General features: G+C 36.3%; 1 protein-coding gene across 1 annotated transcript in view; it reads left to right on the forward strand.

The window, feature by feature from the left end:
* Positions 1-16,122, forward strand: part of LOC140165632 (uncharacterized) — a 361,058-nt gene that overhangs the window by 284,812 nt on the left and 60,124 nt on the right. Inside the window, 4 exon segments of the mRNA XM_072188920.1 lie at positions 5,456-5,701; positions 6,966-7,082; positions 8,421-8,520; positions 9,506-9,652. Of these exon segments, the coding sequence (XP_072045021.1) occupies positions 5,456-5,701; positions 6,966-7,082; positions 8,421-8,520; positions 9,506-9,652 (610 nt within the window).

Consider the following 16,122-nt stretch of genomic DNA (forward strand, 5'->3'; position numbering starts at 1 on the left):
GTCCTAAAAGAAACAAACTGAAAAATAGACAGCCACCCACACTCAAAGACACCCCTACTTGTAAGCGCTGTAAAATGAGGACATCTCATTTGATCTCATAGTGCATTATCCAACAGTGGACATGATTATCCAACAGTGGACATGATTATCCCAACAGTGGACATGCAATCATAAAGTCAATCACCATACTGAGGATATACACTTTACACACATGAAATCTACCCTCCCCACATCGAGTTCAACTCTAAAAGTAGCATTTTTAGGCACCTCATAGCGGTGAACTGAGGATATCCTTGGTTAAATGAGTGGCCACGGTTATGATTATAATTTCATATAAATGCCCTCCTTTGGAGGTGCTTACAACATACACACACCAACAAACACGCACACAGACTGACAGATTGTATCTCAAAGATAAAATATTGTCTATGAATCAGACCTGAAACCTTTTCAGCTTTTTAGCAGATTTCAGCTTTTTTAGCTCAAATTTACACATTTTCAGCCTAATTTAAGCCAATTTACATGTACTTCCAATTTTACTCTGTTTTCAGCTTTCTTTAAGCATTTTCAGGGTTTTTTTTTCACTTTTCTTTCAATATCTATAACTATCACCAATCATTCATACTATGATGCAAAAATTGCCTAGATTGTTGACAAGCACAACACATCCACAAATAGGTTTTTGTTTCCTTTTTTGTACACATCAAAATACCGCTACAACTATGTTACTATTATTACTGTCTACTTCTTGACAAATATTTGTTTTTCTTTGTTCATTGATTAGTTTCAGAAGTAAATGTAAACACAAACATAGTGATTAAAGGGACGAAATGAAAGATATTCAGACCTGAAACTTTTCCTCTTTTTAGCGGATTTTGCATTTTCTTTTCTTTTCTGCCCAATTTGAACCATTTTACCCAAATTTTACGCTGTTTTTGCAGCTTTTTTTGAGCATTTCAGTGTTTTTCACTAAAGGTTAGTTTCAGGTCTGGATATAATTACTGAAAGTATAATAGTCATCAAAAATGGGGATTTAAATTTTTTTGTGACTTAACCAAATAAAATGGAATTTTTGAGATTTTACCATTACGGGAAAAAATGTGTCATTAATTTAATTCCAAGAAAGTGTGACCTACAATGCATGAATGACATTACAAAATGATGGTTGCAAACACAATGAAAAATATACTAAAAGTAAGAATTTGTAAATCAGCCTTTATGACCGATGAACAAGTGTTTTCAATCATATTCCGAGGCAAGGCTCTTGCCAACACTGCCTCTGTTCAAACATATTCTGATTAAAGATCATTTTGGCCCTTAGATGTGAAAATCTAGGACCCTCATCATTTTTACGTAGCAAAACTTAAAGAATAAGCATATCTTAGATAGTTATTTAATTTGTAGGTAGTGTTTGATATAAACCAATTCTACTCGGGCAGGGTCCGAAAATTTACGAGCCATTGTCAATTTTTGCAGGCGTTTGGCTTCATGGTTGTTTTATATTTCCAACACTGGCTCAGATAATCCATATATGAAGAGCTTTGTTTCAAAACCCCTTACATCCACTTGCCAAATTTTGAGAACCCATCAAAAAATCATCAAAATAATCACTGATATAAGGTGTTTTTCAACAAAAGCAGTTTTTGGCAGGATGCTCATCTTACCCAAGCATCCCACCAAAACTGCTTTTATTGTAAAGCCCCATATATCAGTGATTTTTTTAATGATTTTTTGATGTGTTCTCAAAAATGGGCAAGTGGATATAAGGGGTTTTGAAACAAAGCTCTTCATATAATAGTATATGCCATTAGCTGCCATTAACTATGATTATAGCATTGGTGGGAGGGGGAAAGGGGGTACTTGAATTTTGTTTTGATGGGGGGTAGTTCCCAAACTTCAAAACCCTACCCCATATGTTGCTCTGTTAGGGCAATTTTTGGATTTTCGTAAACCCTATACTACCCCATTGTCATTTTGGGGCGATGAATTTGGGTGTCCCCGTACACTTCAACATGGAAGTACCATCTGTTCCGGTTTATTAAGTTATTTTTTGGTATCAAACTGAGAAAAGAGCTAAAGAAATGGATAGTTAAACTGTTTGTCAAATATGTACCTGAGCTTTAATAACATTTCTCATCATGCTTTTAGCCTTTATCAAAAGTAATGAAGATAAAGTAAAGATGAATATTGTAGATTTGACAAAATATTGCATGAGTAGTAACAAGCCATTAGATCAAGATTTCACAGTCAGTATCAATGGGCTATTCCATTTAAAATCCACACTACCCCTGTAGAAGATTTTGGAAATATCTTCCACAGAGGGAGTATGAATTTCAAATAGATTTAGCACAAAATGCAGCTCCATTTGAAACTCATCCTCCCTCTGTGGAAGATTCAAGTTGAATCTTTGTCAAAGGGTGTATGAAATTGAAATGGAGCTGCCTAATGTGTTCATTCCATTTGAAATTCATGCTCCCTCTGTGGAACATATTTAAAAAATCTTCCACAGGGGTAGTGTGGATTTTAAATAGAAAAGACCATTACTGTTAAGACACATCTCATATGTCAACAATAACTCGTGATTGTATTTCAAAAATGTGAATGATATATGCATTTTATAGCTTTTTGCCAAATGTAATCTAATATTCTAATTCTACCAATAGCACAAAAACATGGGTAGTCTAGTTTATTATAGTAAGATAAAGTTGATAGATTTTTTCTGAATTTTATGTTTTAAAGATGTACCACCAGACTGATAGCCTCCTCCCTTATTTTTCCACATCAACATGGGACATTTTGGTATTGGGAGAAAGCTAATATGCTTCTCATTACCGGAGTAAAATGTAACTCCCAAGATAAGTTTAGTTATTTTGTGTGAACGAAAACATATTAAAATGTGGTAGCGTACCCTGGAAGTATAATACTATATCCTATGGGGCTTCTCAGCTAAACAAACTGCTGGAGCAATACAAGACATTATTTGGACATGGGTGGTTTTTATCAGGTGGTGGATGACATGATCGAGCCGGCAACTTGTGAAACCGCCCGGCCGTATGGCATTTTCAATATACTTGGTTAGTTTGTGGGTTTCATTATCGAACCCCAGCGGTTTTAGCTTGTATTTATATTACTTATTAACATAGGCCCATTTGTTTGTGATATTTCAAGCGTTTTAAAATTTCAAAATAATCCCATTCAATTACACGGTTTACGATGAAAATTTACTGAATTTAGAGAATGCAATGCGGCCACCACCTGGTTTTTATAGTATGCCTCATTGTAAGATAGAACACAGAATATGAAAACTTAATGCTCTGCGTGCTAGCCATAGTTTCAACATAAAAAAATCCCAAGTTTTGAGGTATTTTCTAGAAATATCAAGCGCTATCTAAAGAACCACTGAACCAATGCTAGGCTTGTTTGTACTCATTTTGATGCATTTTTCATAATGATTCCAAATATGATCATGAAAATGTACAATTCTGACATTTGTGAATTAAAAATAAAATTGAAACTTGTCGTTTGCAGTTGATTCCCACATTAAGATAGTTAGGGCATTCTGCTCTAGTTGTAATCATCATGAAATTATGCATCTATGGAAGGTTCAGTATAATATATAAGTTCTAATTTCGTACTATGCAATATTTTGGTATGTGAATTGATCGTTTATCATTTTAAAAACTTAATTTTAAGGTAAATGTAGAGTAATATAAGATAGCCAACCATTGGTAGAGTATAAGGTTCCACTTTTATCCCCATACAGTTGCATCAATACATATTTTCATCTGCACTTAAAACTTCATTGCATTACAGTATTCAAACAATGTTCTTTGGACTTGCAAGTCTGAGGAACTTCAGTTTCATCATGGTATGACCAGAGCACTCCATTTGCACACCGCACTGTTAAATTAGCAGATGAATATTCATGAGATTTGACATGATAGATGTATGAAGATGTATTTCTAGATATTGTTAAAGTAATGTTTCTAGTTCTAGTAGATTAGGTTATTGTTTTAGTGTTTTCAGAGTGTTATACATATCTGAATCAATTAGGAGTCAAATTTGGATGCATAATTGTATGTTGCGCAGAAAAATAAGTGCTTCCATCATAAAAACCTGACACTCATCTTCCGTGTCATGCCATATACAGAGGATTTGCTTCTGAATAGATGTGAATTAGTGATTTGCAAATTATTCTGTTGATAAAAATCTATCGACATTATTTTGAAGCTTTTAAAACTTTGCACTGGCTAGTCACAAGTAAGAAAATATTTGTTACTTCTTTTTTCTGAATTTCTGACAAATCCAAAAATTATCATCATCAATCTTTGAAGTTTAGAAACTTGCCCAGCAATTTCTTGCATCAGTAAGTATTTGTTCATAAATTGTCCAAAATCATACTTGACTTACTTTTCTTCATGGAAGCTTATTTTTCTGCAGTGTTCAACAAAATTTTACATAATTTTACAAATTAGAAAGTAAACATATATTTATGACATAGTCCTTGTGTAACATCAAAGAAATTTATTTCAAGATTGGTAAAAAATGTCCATTTTTATATGAATCAAGAATTAATTTTCATGTTTAATACAATATACTAATTTGAAATGTATTTCAAAATATTTCGAGGAGTCATTGAGGTCAAAAAATGCAGACTGACATGTCTCATCACAGTTCCACTAGGCTATCCCATTTAAAATCCACATTCCCCCTGTGGAATATTTTGGAAATATCTTCCACAGGGGGAGTATGAATTTTAAATGTAATGAATATACTACTGCTCCATTTGAATTTCATACACCCTCTGAGAAAGATTCAACCTGAATCTTCCATGGAGGGAAGGTGAGTTTCAAATGGAGCTGCTAATGTGCTTATTCCATTTGAAATTAGTACTCCCCCTGTGGAAGATGTTTCCAAAATCTTCCACAGGAGGAATGTCGATTTTAAATGGAATAGCCCACTTGCACTTACTGTCCAATGCCCCCTGATTGTTATATCACACGATACATGTTTGCTTGATGAGCAATATGATGTCCATGATTTTTATTATGCAATTTAATTTGGCAATAAGGACCCCTTTCCATATTTGAACAGACTACAAAGGGGTCATTCCAGTTGAAATCCATACATGTATACCCTATTAAAGACATGGCATTAATCTTTAACACAGGTAGTGTGAATTTCAAATTGGGTTACTTTGAATGGGTGACTCCATTTGAAATCTAAACCCCCTGTGTGGGAGATTAAGGTCATGTCTTCTACAGAGGGTGTATGGATTTCAACTGGCATAACCCAATATGAATGGACTGTGCTAAGAACTGTTGTAGAGAACTCATCTTTGATAATTTGAGAGACAAAAAGTTGGGTTTTTTTTTCATTTTTTCTCATTATTTTGTTGCCGGCTAACAGATTGCAACTAATGTGTTTATGTGACTTATATATTGGCCCTTTGCAGGAATGGTGAGTCCACAACTCTGACCATGGAAAGCCAGAGCAACAGGAACACTTCTGCTTTCGAGGAGTATGTGATCTCGTTGTACTGGGCCGCCGCGACAATGACCAGTACAGGTTATGGCGACATCAGCGCTCATTCTACTGTGGGACGAACCATCGCTCTGGCATTCATGCTGATTGGTCTTCTGCTGTATGGGTACTGTCTGTCATCCATCGCTGCAACTTTAGCCAATGCTGATGCACCAAGGTATTGTGTTATAATCTACTGCCCTCTGGGGGTTGTATGGCGCCCTCTAGAGTCTGAAATTATAATGCTGTTTCATAGTGAGTCCCAAGTGATTCACATATCTAGAGGCTATGCTATTAGAAATGGTGTATCGGGATATTCCATTTAAAATTCACACACCCACCTAGGTTTCATTATCATTGAGGTATAGGACTTTTTATTTTTGCGGAGGAGAGCAGGTAGCGCAACTACTTGATTATATGTCTACATGTTCATACTACATACTCTGAAAATTTTAGAAAATTCGCACAAGTCCGGTTTTTTTAAATCACATTTTTGTTCCTAAAATGGGGGTTATAGTGCCCTCAACGAGCACTCTCTCCATAGGGCTACATGTAAAGACTAGTTATAGACAAATGGCCCTAAAATAAAACGGACTCGTGCGAATTTCCTCAAATTTTGCATATAATGTAGATTTAACATCTGGAATGTAATGCAAATGATGTCGTTGCTGCTCTTCTAAATTCATTTTTAAAATGTCCGCCCCAGACCAAGATGCACCCCCTGTGGAAGATTTCACTGTTATCTTAATTTCAGTTGTACCTTATGTTCAGTCCAACTGGAAATGTTGACTAGTTTTGTGTGAAATTCCAGCTGAAAATTGTGGAAATTTGTCAAATCCAGTTGAATTTGGCACAATTTGGCATAAAATTTAACAAATTCCAAATAATTCCAAAATCGTACACTTTGTATGGATGAAAATGGCTGGATATAGAATTAATTACACTGTTCAATTTGGTTTGAATTCCAAAATCTTCCACAGTGGGGGTGTTGTTTTCAAATGGAACATCCCATTTCCATAATGAATGATCGGCTAAACAAACAAAGTGACAAACTAACAGACAGGGCAACTACTGATCATCTTAACAACTACCAATGGGCAATTCCAGTTAAAATCCACACTACCCCTGTGGAAGATTTTGGAAATATCTTCCACAGGGGGAGTATGAATTTTGAATGGAATTAACACATTAGCAGCTCCATTTGAAACTCACCCTCCCTCAGTGAAAGATTCAGGTTGAATCTTTCTCAGAGGGTGTATGAAATTCAAATGAAGCTGCTTAATGTGTTCATTCCATCAGAAAATCATACTCCCCTGTGGAAGATATTTCCAAAATCTTCCACAGGGGAGTGTGGATTTTAACTGGAATAGACCAATGTCACTCTGCTGCAGACTTCTCCTCTTGACCAACATTTCTTTTTTTATTTGTCCAAATTTATTTAGAGTTGGCTTCCAAGAAAAGTTGTTTGCCGTACAAGGCTTCATGAAGGATCATAATCTGGGTACCAACATCCAGCAACGTGTCATCAACTATCTCAGCTTGGTCTTCCGCAGACACAGGTAATAAGGGTCATGCAGTGAGCATAATCTTGGTCAAAAATCCAGTCACTCCCTCACGGAATAGAGCAATTGCTATCGGGGTAACTGGATAAGCTGTCCAAGATTCTTCTTTCTGCAAGGATCATAATCTGGGTAGCAACATGTAGTCAACTATCTCAGCTTGCATGGTTTTATCACCCCGGAGGGGGTACTCGCATGTAAAGGTGGTATGGGTATGTGCGGCGGTCAAGGGTCCCTTTTTCAGGCTCTCCAGCAGTTCCTAAAGACCCACATTTGGATCATGCTCCAGTTCTTTGAGCCTCACACTCTGACAATTGTAGCTCTTTAGCTCAAATTTTTGAAATTTTTGAGCTCCAAAGCCTACAATTTGTCCCAATTTTAGTTCACAAAACTCATCAAAAATGTTGAAATTCCAGTTCATCAAGCCCCTATTTTGCTCCAAATCAGTTCTTAGTTCCCAAAGTTTGGCGCTCCGCACACCCCTACCAAAATTTCAGTTGAGTGCCCCGGGCTTATCACTGACAGACCTTGCTTTTGTAATAATGGGCTATTCTATTTAAAATCCAGACTACCCCTGTGGAACATGTTGGAAATATCCGCCACAGGTTGAGTATGTTTTATTCTGTCGGTCCAACATCCGGGCTATCTCTAGTCTTGGGCCCAAGCTTCACGTGGCTCACGGTTTGTAATGAACGACATAAACCGGCTGTGAAGGAGACTAGTCACTCCAGACTGGAGTGGCAACATCGTCAATTTCGGGGAAAAAAAACACTCGACCATGGACTTTAATTGTCGGTCATTATATAAAACGATAAATCAAGTAAGTAACTTCCACTCTGAAAACTTAGAAACTTGTTTGATTCCACTGACTATTTGCGATCGAAATATACACAACACCAATGACAGAATTCATCAAGAAAAAAATCGAACCAAGGACTTGTTTTCACACAAATTTGAGTCGCATCATCAACCGGAAGTGAAGTGGCACGGACCGACAGAATGCTAATTGTAATTGGTCAGGGTTAATCATTTTGAAACCCATACTCCCCCTGTATTATGGCTTTACCTATATCTTCCTGGAGTGAGTATTTCAAATGGAAGTAGCCCAATTGTCTATTCTATTCAAAACTTATACTCCCTCTGTGAATGATTTTAGCTAAATCTTCCGCAGCGGTAGTGTGGATTTTAAATAGAATAGCCCAATGTTTGATTGTTGATGTAGAAGCTTGATTTTCCAGGCTGACATAAAATCAGTTTTATTTGTGAAGGGCCGTATATTACTTGTAAAACCTCTTACCCATCTCTTCTCATCACTTTCTTATATCTCATTCCATGTAGAGGTGAACAGATACCAGGCGGGCAGAGACTGATGCATGACACCCCTATCTGTTTGCAGCAGGAAATAGCTTTTGAAGATGCACAGGAGACACTGGGAAAGGTCAGATCACTGTACTCCATTCACTATAAGATGGCACATGACCTTTGGAAAAGTACAAGGGTCCCCAGGGGAGACAAAGGTCAAATTGTATATAAAACTTTTTGAAAATGTATGTTAGCTTTAGTGGCACAACTTGAACACATCCTTTCCTGAAATAAAATTATCAATATTTAAGTAAAAAAAGAACAGGGTCATGTGTCATCTTATACTGAATAGACTATAGGCAGTTATGAAATGACTAAATGAAATAGATCATTTATTAGGTTCATTAATGAACCATCTTTGAATATCATCTACAAATTTAATGAAGTAGTTACGTTTTCTGCTTGTTTTCACAGTTGATTGAGTTGAGTTCACTTCCGAAAAATTAAATATAAGGTCATATGATATCGTAATGCATGGCACAATAGGTTAAAGCTGTGATTTCTCAGTGTTTTATTAAATTTAAAGTCCATCTTACAAATTGGATGATTTCCGTGATTTTCCATTTTCCACAATAAAGCGCTGAAAAGTTAAAACATTGTTTGAAAGGTGTTTTAAAGGTGTATTTTGTCTTACCTTTTACTGTAGTATGGCCAGAATTTTTGTTTTATTTTGCAAAAGTTAGACATTTTACACAGTTGTCACTATTTTTTGGCTTTTCAAATTTCCGTGAGCAGACCCCAAATTCCGTGAATTTTTCCGTTTTTCCGTACCACAGAGAAATCATGGCTTTAGGTTAATAGTCTTCTTTGGGATATACCTGTGTATCCATATCTCATGCGTATCATTATAATGATTTTTACACTGGAACTCTTTAATCCTTAGATCTAATTCAGTACCATGCTGAACCTCAAGCTTGGAGTATAAAGTGCACATCCGCAAGTTTGCTGGTGCTTCAAATGTGTTATTATTGAAACTAAATTGAGTAAACTCATGATATCTTACCATAACCATGTTATTTTGGAACCAGGAATTTTGTTTTTACCCCATGCATGTTTCCCAGGTTCCCCTGTTCAAGGATTGTGACATAGCGTTCCTAAAGATGCTGGCCCTTCATACGCATACGTATATCTTCACCCCCGGTGACGTGATCGTCTACGAAGGAGACCAAGGCCGCGAGATGTACTTCATCCGACGGGGCACATGTGAGGTACTTGAGGTAGATGTAAGGAGCTCCGTACAACGACTATTCAGTCGGCAAAATAACTGGAATTTGTTCATGAGCAAAATTTGCGGATCAAAATCAAAGAAACCAAAATGATGTGAACAATTTGAATTAGTTTTATGGAACAAGTTATATACGGAGCAGAACAATTGCACCTGTTTATAGTGTCAACTTCCATTGGTAGAATTCCTTTAAATAAATCATAGATGATGATATGAATCTTGTCGGTAGAACATGCCGGAGTCCTCCTGTAAAGGCAACATCACTGACTGATTCAAGTAAATTACTAGTAATGAACAAGGACGAGGGGGCATACAGACTTGATCGGATCTACGTTCAGATCATCAATCGGCAAGCAACCCATGTGACGTCATCAAAACCCGTCACAATGTTTGCCGATAACATCTAGAAACACTACCACTCACCAAACCAGAGTGAACAAGATTCCTGATAGGAATAGAAATATCTGTTTTGAGAACATTTGCTTACCAAATTACTAGTGTTTGATAAAGCTCTCAGACTATTGTGAGTCTTAGCTTATTTCATGATGTAGGCCTAAATGTTCCACCATGGAAGTTCATGCTATGAATACCGGTCTTAGTTGACAAGAATTGTGTGATTTTTTTTAGTTCTCCATCTATATAGACTGTAATCAGAGAATACTGGTTGATTAATTCCCTGCCCTAGAGTGATTTAGTATAGCATGAAGGACCATATCACTTTTCAGAAATGTGTGTAACAAATTTCTATATAACACACTCCTTTATGTGTCAAGGTGTGTCATGGTCTGATATCGTCTCATTCGTTGTTTATAACCAAAACTAGTGAAATGTCCATGTTATTACCAAAAACTAGATACTATGTTACTGTTTGTACCATTCGAAAATCCAACTGTTACCAAAAACCAACTGTTACCAACCAAATGTTACATTGCATCAGAATATGTATAGAAAGTAATGAATGATCCAAGTTCTGTGTGTTCTCTGGTTCAATTCTATTAGAGCATAATGAAAGGGGATTATATAGCTGTAGCGACAAGAGGTATTGGGTTCTATAGTTGCATGCATTTGAGAGATTTAGAGTGAAAGGTATACATACCACAGAGTTCCCTGGTCATGGAAAATGTGGAAAATCAACGGAAATTTCCATGGAAATTTCCATCAGGTCAATTTCCAGGCACGGAGATATGATGGAAAGAAAATATAAGAATTCCCAAAGTCTTAACAAAATGTATCTTGTCAATAATAAAATCGACAGATCATTAACTTTGAATATTAATACTGAAGTTATGATAGACCAGAAACAAAGAAAAAGCTGTCATGGAATTTTGTAATTTGGTCATTGAAATGTCATGGGAAAGTCATGGTACTTAAATTTTCTGAAGATATAATAATTTTGAAACACATGCCCAGGCTAACAATTCTGCACACACACACCCACATAGATGTACAGACAGCATGACACCCCGACTGACAGCATGACAGACAGTCAGTTAGGCAGACAGACATCAAGACTGACAGACAGACATGCATTGCCCCTTTCCACGCGCAACAACTGCAGACCTTTATGTAACTGCCAAATGCTCTTCTGGTATGCATTTCTGTACTATTGAATGTGAAAAGATAAAATGGACAATTTGGTTGTATGTGGGAGAACATGCTCTTGTCCATGTTTAACTGGAATGACCCACACATATAGACTGACTGACTGACACATAAAAGAAGATAAACATTGAAAACTGACCAGCAAGATAAGATGGACCAATTGGATGTATGTGGGAGAACACGCTCTTGTCCATGTTTAACTGAAATGACCCACGCACATACACTGACTGACACATTGAAAAATGACCAGCAAAATACCTGTTTGCTCTCGATGCAACTTGTTTTGACAACATTTTCAATTGTGAACATTTGGGAGTAATAATTTTAACCAAAAAAGAAAGTTAAAAAATTGCAAACAATCTTCATCTATTCAATGCATACTATAGAACTCAATATTCACTTGTTGTTAAAGACTCACCCCTTTTTTCAAAGTATTTTAAATAGCTAATACTACTAACTCCGATACTAACTAAAAATCAAGATATATATATATATATATCTATATATCTGCTTATACCTACCCATAGTCCACACATATATGTTAATGGTCATTGACCAGTGGACCTTATAGGTACCATAAATGACCATGGGATTCTATTTTTGTTAGTTATGATTTATTTTCTCAAGATCAAGCTAATTAATGCTGAATTAACACACTTTTGTGAGCAAGAGCCTTATTAATTTATGACACTTGGCAAGGCGCAGCCATGCAGATCAACGCTTCACCACTTATTTATTTGCTTTATATATCAGTATATGCCTGGATACAAAATGCACAGTCATTCTGTCAAATATAGCTTTCATTTATTCATTATAAAAAAAGTTACTAATTTTGTGTGATTTTGCAAATTAAAATTTTTCAACTTTAAACCTATTCTGTCTTATTAAAATGTTTTAATGCTATAATTTGAAAGTGCATGGTTTACCTTTAAGAAGAGATAAGCTTGTCAGTATTTAATACCAATTCAGAAATGTGAACAATTTTGGATAACTTAACCCCTGAGCACTACCTGCCGATCTAACATTGCCTCTGATTGGCCAATTACGTGATATCTTCACTCTAATCACCAATCAGAATGGAGCTTTGCAAATAATTCACCCCAATTGTTTTGTATGGTGAAATTATTCTAACAATGTTACTGATTGGTCCAATTGACAATGAAAACTTCTTTTTGGCCAATCGGCAGGTAGTTCTCATGAGGGGTAAATGACTACAGGAGTGACTGCTTGTATCCAGACAATGCTACTAACACACTACTGAATACTACTACTAACCACTCACCTGCTGTCTGGCTAGTGAAAACTTTCATCGGCTCACTACAAGTTTGCCTCTTTTAAGCTTTCTTCAAATAAAGTGTAGTTTATTTGTGATCTTTGACATGATACAAAAGTTGGGAGAGAATGCAATTTTAGTGTTACTTTTGTGCCTTTGAGTTTTGAGAAGTTGATTTAGACAAATGCCAAATATTGTTAGAATATCTAGAATGGGCTCCTCATATTGCATCCAATGCTTATTAATTTAAGGATGGAAATTTACAAGGGTTCAAAGGTTAGTTAGGGTGAGGGATCATGTATATTATGAGCACCATGTCATTATTTAAAACACTTTCCTGTATTATTTTTGTCACAACAGCTAGTCATTTTTTAAATAATTTTAACAGAATTCAAAAAGTAACACAATAATCCATAAACTAAACAAATTTAACAATCATATTAATTCTGAAGTTATATTGAGCAGTAGAGTACATGTACTTTCCAGGGAGCAAATTGACAGACCATGTAGATGTGACTTTGATGGCAACTTATTCTTTAGATCGTTGAGGTTTGGTGGCCATAAATAAAGAATCTGCCGCCAAAGAAATATCTCATAGTTGATGGTTTGATTCCTGATTTAGTATGTTTGTTAAACCTGCTCAAAGGCAAAAACTACACCCCTCCTGTACCCCCCACAATACCACTATATTTATACACTTCTTATATAACACCAAATGACACTTCTAACATCTTGCACAAGGCACGGATACCCGCATGGTTTTTGCAAAGGGCACAGACCCTAGCCCATGAATAATGCAGTGCGTGTTGCATTTGATACACTTCATGTACACATATGCATGCTATACCCTGCACATTTCAATGTCATTTATGTGACTAAAGCATTGGTTCCATGCTATGTTTTGTTTTTGTGTAAAATTGTTTTTTAACAAAAATCCTCCACAAAATTCTCACATTTTAGCATCCCCCCATTTGACACCACCCTATCTGCATTTTCTTCTAGTTGCCTTTCACACTTTGAAATTTCACCCACTAAAAATATGAAGTCACTTTTTCAAGCGTGCATGAATTTGGGGAGTTTGGCATGGTGAATTTGTTAAAGCAGGTTTGTCTGTAGGACATAGCAAGCAGGAATTACAGATAAATTGAAAAATAAATAGAATAATTTATGGAATTTTCAAGTGAAGAAGGTTAGAATGCAGTATACAATTTACTTGGAGACCTATATAAGCTTAACTGAGAACTGGCATACTTAACACACTCAAATCTAGAAATGTGTCTGTTAAGGTTTCAATACACCGTAGCCAGTAACCGGGGCTATGCACTAGTGAGCGGTCGATGTAAAGAAAAAGTGACTTCAAAGAAAGAACATTGCACTGAATGTACAGTAGATGCATATTCCAGCTTTGTGTTTGACCTTGGAGCTGGAAGTAGGAGAGAAAACAATGAATTTTTGATCGTCTTGACGTGCTTTAGCTTGCTTGACGATGTGATGCCAGCCTGATTGATTGATTTGATTGATTGATAGAATGATTGAATGAAAGTGTGTGAATGTCCGAAGGTTATGTGCATTGGAGCATTTCTTATGCTGTTTTTGATTTGCAAGTTGCAATGCAAACCAGTTATTTTGTCAACTGGCAGGACTGTTGAAACTCGTTTTTACTACCAAATGTTTTATAATAGATAAATAACTCTGCTGACTTGTGCCGACCGTTTAAAAAAATGCGTAGATATTTTTTGAGGGACTCCCATAATGCACTTGTGCAAAATGGATCAATAACCCGGCTTTTATTTTCCTATCTTCATAACAACAAAATATGTACACATATCCATGCATTTGAGCACTATCACACGACACTGTTATGTTTTGTTAAATATCATGGGTGGCGGGATGCTTGGCACGTTACTACTCATCCATATTCATCATATGCAAATCATATGCAAATTGTGCACCATGTACGCAGAATGCACACATCATTGACCGTGATTGTATTACCCATCATGCAGCAGCTAATTCAAAGTGTACACTTATGATATGCACTATGCCTGCTCTCAACCGCTGTGCATTGAGCATTGTAAACCATATAAGCCAGCCAATTCCTATGTGCACATTCAAGATCAACACATTTTTTAAACCCATAAATCCACACCACAAAAACATTAATAGTGCACCCTGCAAACTGAATGAATGTATTTAGGGAAGTTTAAATCAAATAATGGAATTAAATTTCAAACTCACAAAATAAATGAATGTATTATAGGTTAGGGGCTAACAAAATATATGATCTGTATTGTTCTCAAAATTGATATTATTTCCAGACTTTTGGAAATATTACTTAAACTGACAATACAGACTATCGATAACACATAGGCAAGTTTCAAAGATAAAATGAAGCTAGTATTTTTCATTCAAAATTAATTTTGAAATCTGGGCAAAACCTTTAACAATAACTCTTGCTGTACAACAGAAGTATACCAAATATACTCCGGGTACACCCCGTCGGTCCGAAACGCCGTCAGTCCAAACTACCGTTAGTCCAAATTTTAAGCTTACCAAACGCTAACCCTAACCTAAACCTAAACCTAACCCTATCCCTAACCCTAAACCTAACCCTATCCCTAACCCTAAACCTAACCCTAACTCTAAAAATTTGGACTAGCAGTGGTTCGGACTGACTGTGTTTCGGACTGATGGGGAGACCCATCTACTCCAATCTTCAGTCAATTACTTGAGCCTTTCTGGCCCCCCTTGACACTTTGTTGTCAACAGTTACTTACCTTTTAATATCCCTGACCCCAATTATTACCTTAAATTAATTCTTACCATGACTGTAACCCTAACCCTAACCTTAAGCTTATACTTCAACATCTTCTCTAACTTAGCCCAACATCTTAAATCCAACTCTAAACCTTTCCATAATCTTAGTCATAACTTCCTTATTAACCCGAACCTGAACCCTTACATTAACTGTAATATTAACCCTAACCCTAATCTGTACTCTAATCTAACCCTAATCTTAACTCTGACCCTAATCCTAACTATCACCCTAATCTGAACCTTAACCTGAACTGAACCCTAACCCTAATCTTAACCCTGGCCCTAATCCTAATTGTCACCCTAATCTGAACCTTAACCTGAACTGAACCCTAACGCTAATCTTAACCCTGGCCCTAATCCTAACTGTCACCCTAATCTGAACCTTAACCTAAACTTAACTGTAACACTAATCTTAACCCTGGCCCTAATCCTACTTATGACCTTTTATCTTAACCTTAACCTAACCCTGACCCTAACATAACCTTAACCTTTTCAACACTTGACTGAGAGTACCCATCAGGCTATTCCAGTTGAAATCCATACACCCCCTATGAAAGATAAAACCTTAATCTTCCACACAGGGAGTGTAAATTTCAAATGGTGTTACCTAAATGGGTGACTCCATTTAAAATTTACACCCCTCTGTGGGAGATTAAGGTCATGTCTTCCATAGGGGGTTTATGGATTTCAACTCGAATAGCCCCATTTTGTAATCCCCTGTGTACCATTTTGATACTTCTATCTTGAAAACAGAGAGTTGG

The sequence above is a fragment of the Amphiura filiformis genome, chromosome 12 (assembly GCF_039555335.1).
Source record: "Amphiura filiformis chromosome 12, Afil_fr2py, whole genome shotgun sequence".
Taxonomy (NCBI): domain Eukaryota; kingdom Metazoa; phylum Echinodermata; class Ophiuroidea; order Amphilepidida; family Amphiuridae; genus Amphiura; species Amphiura filiformis.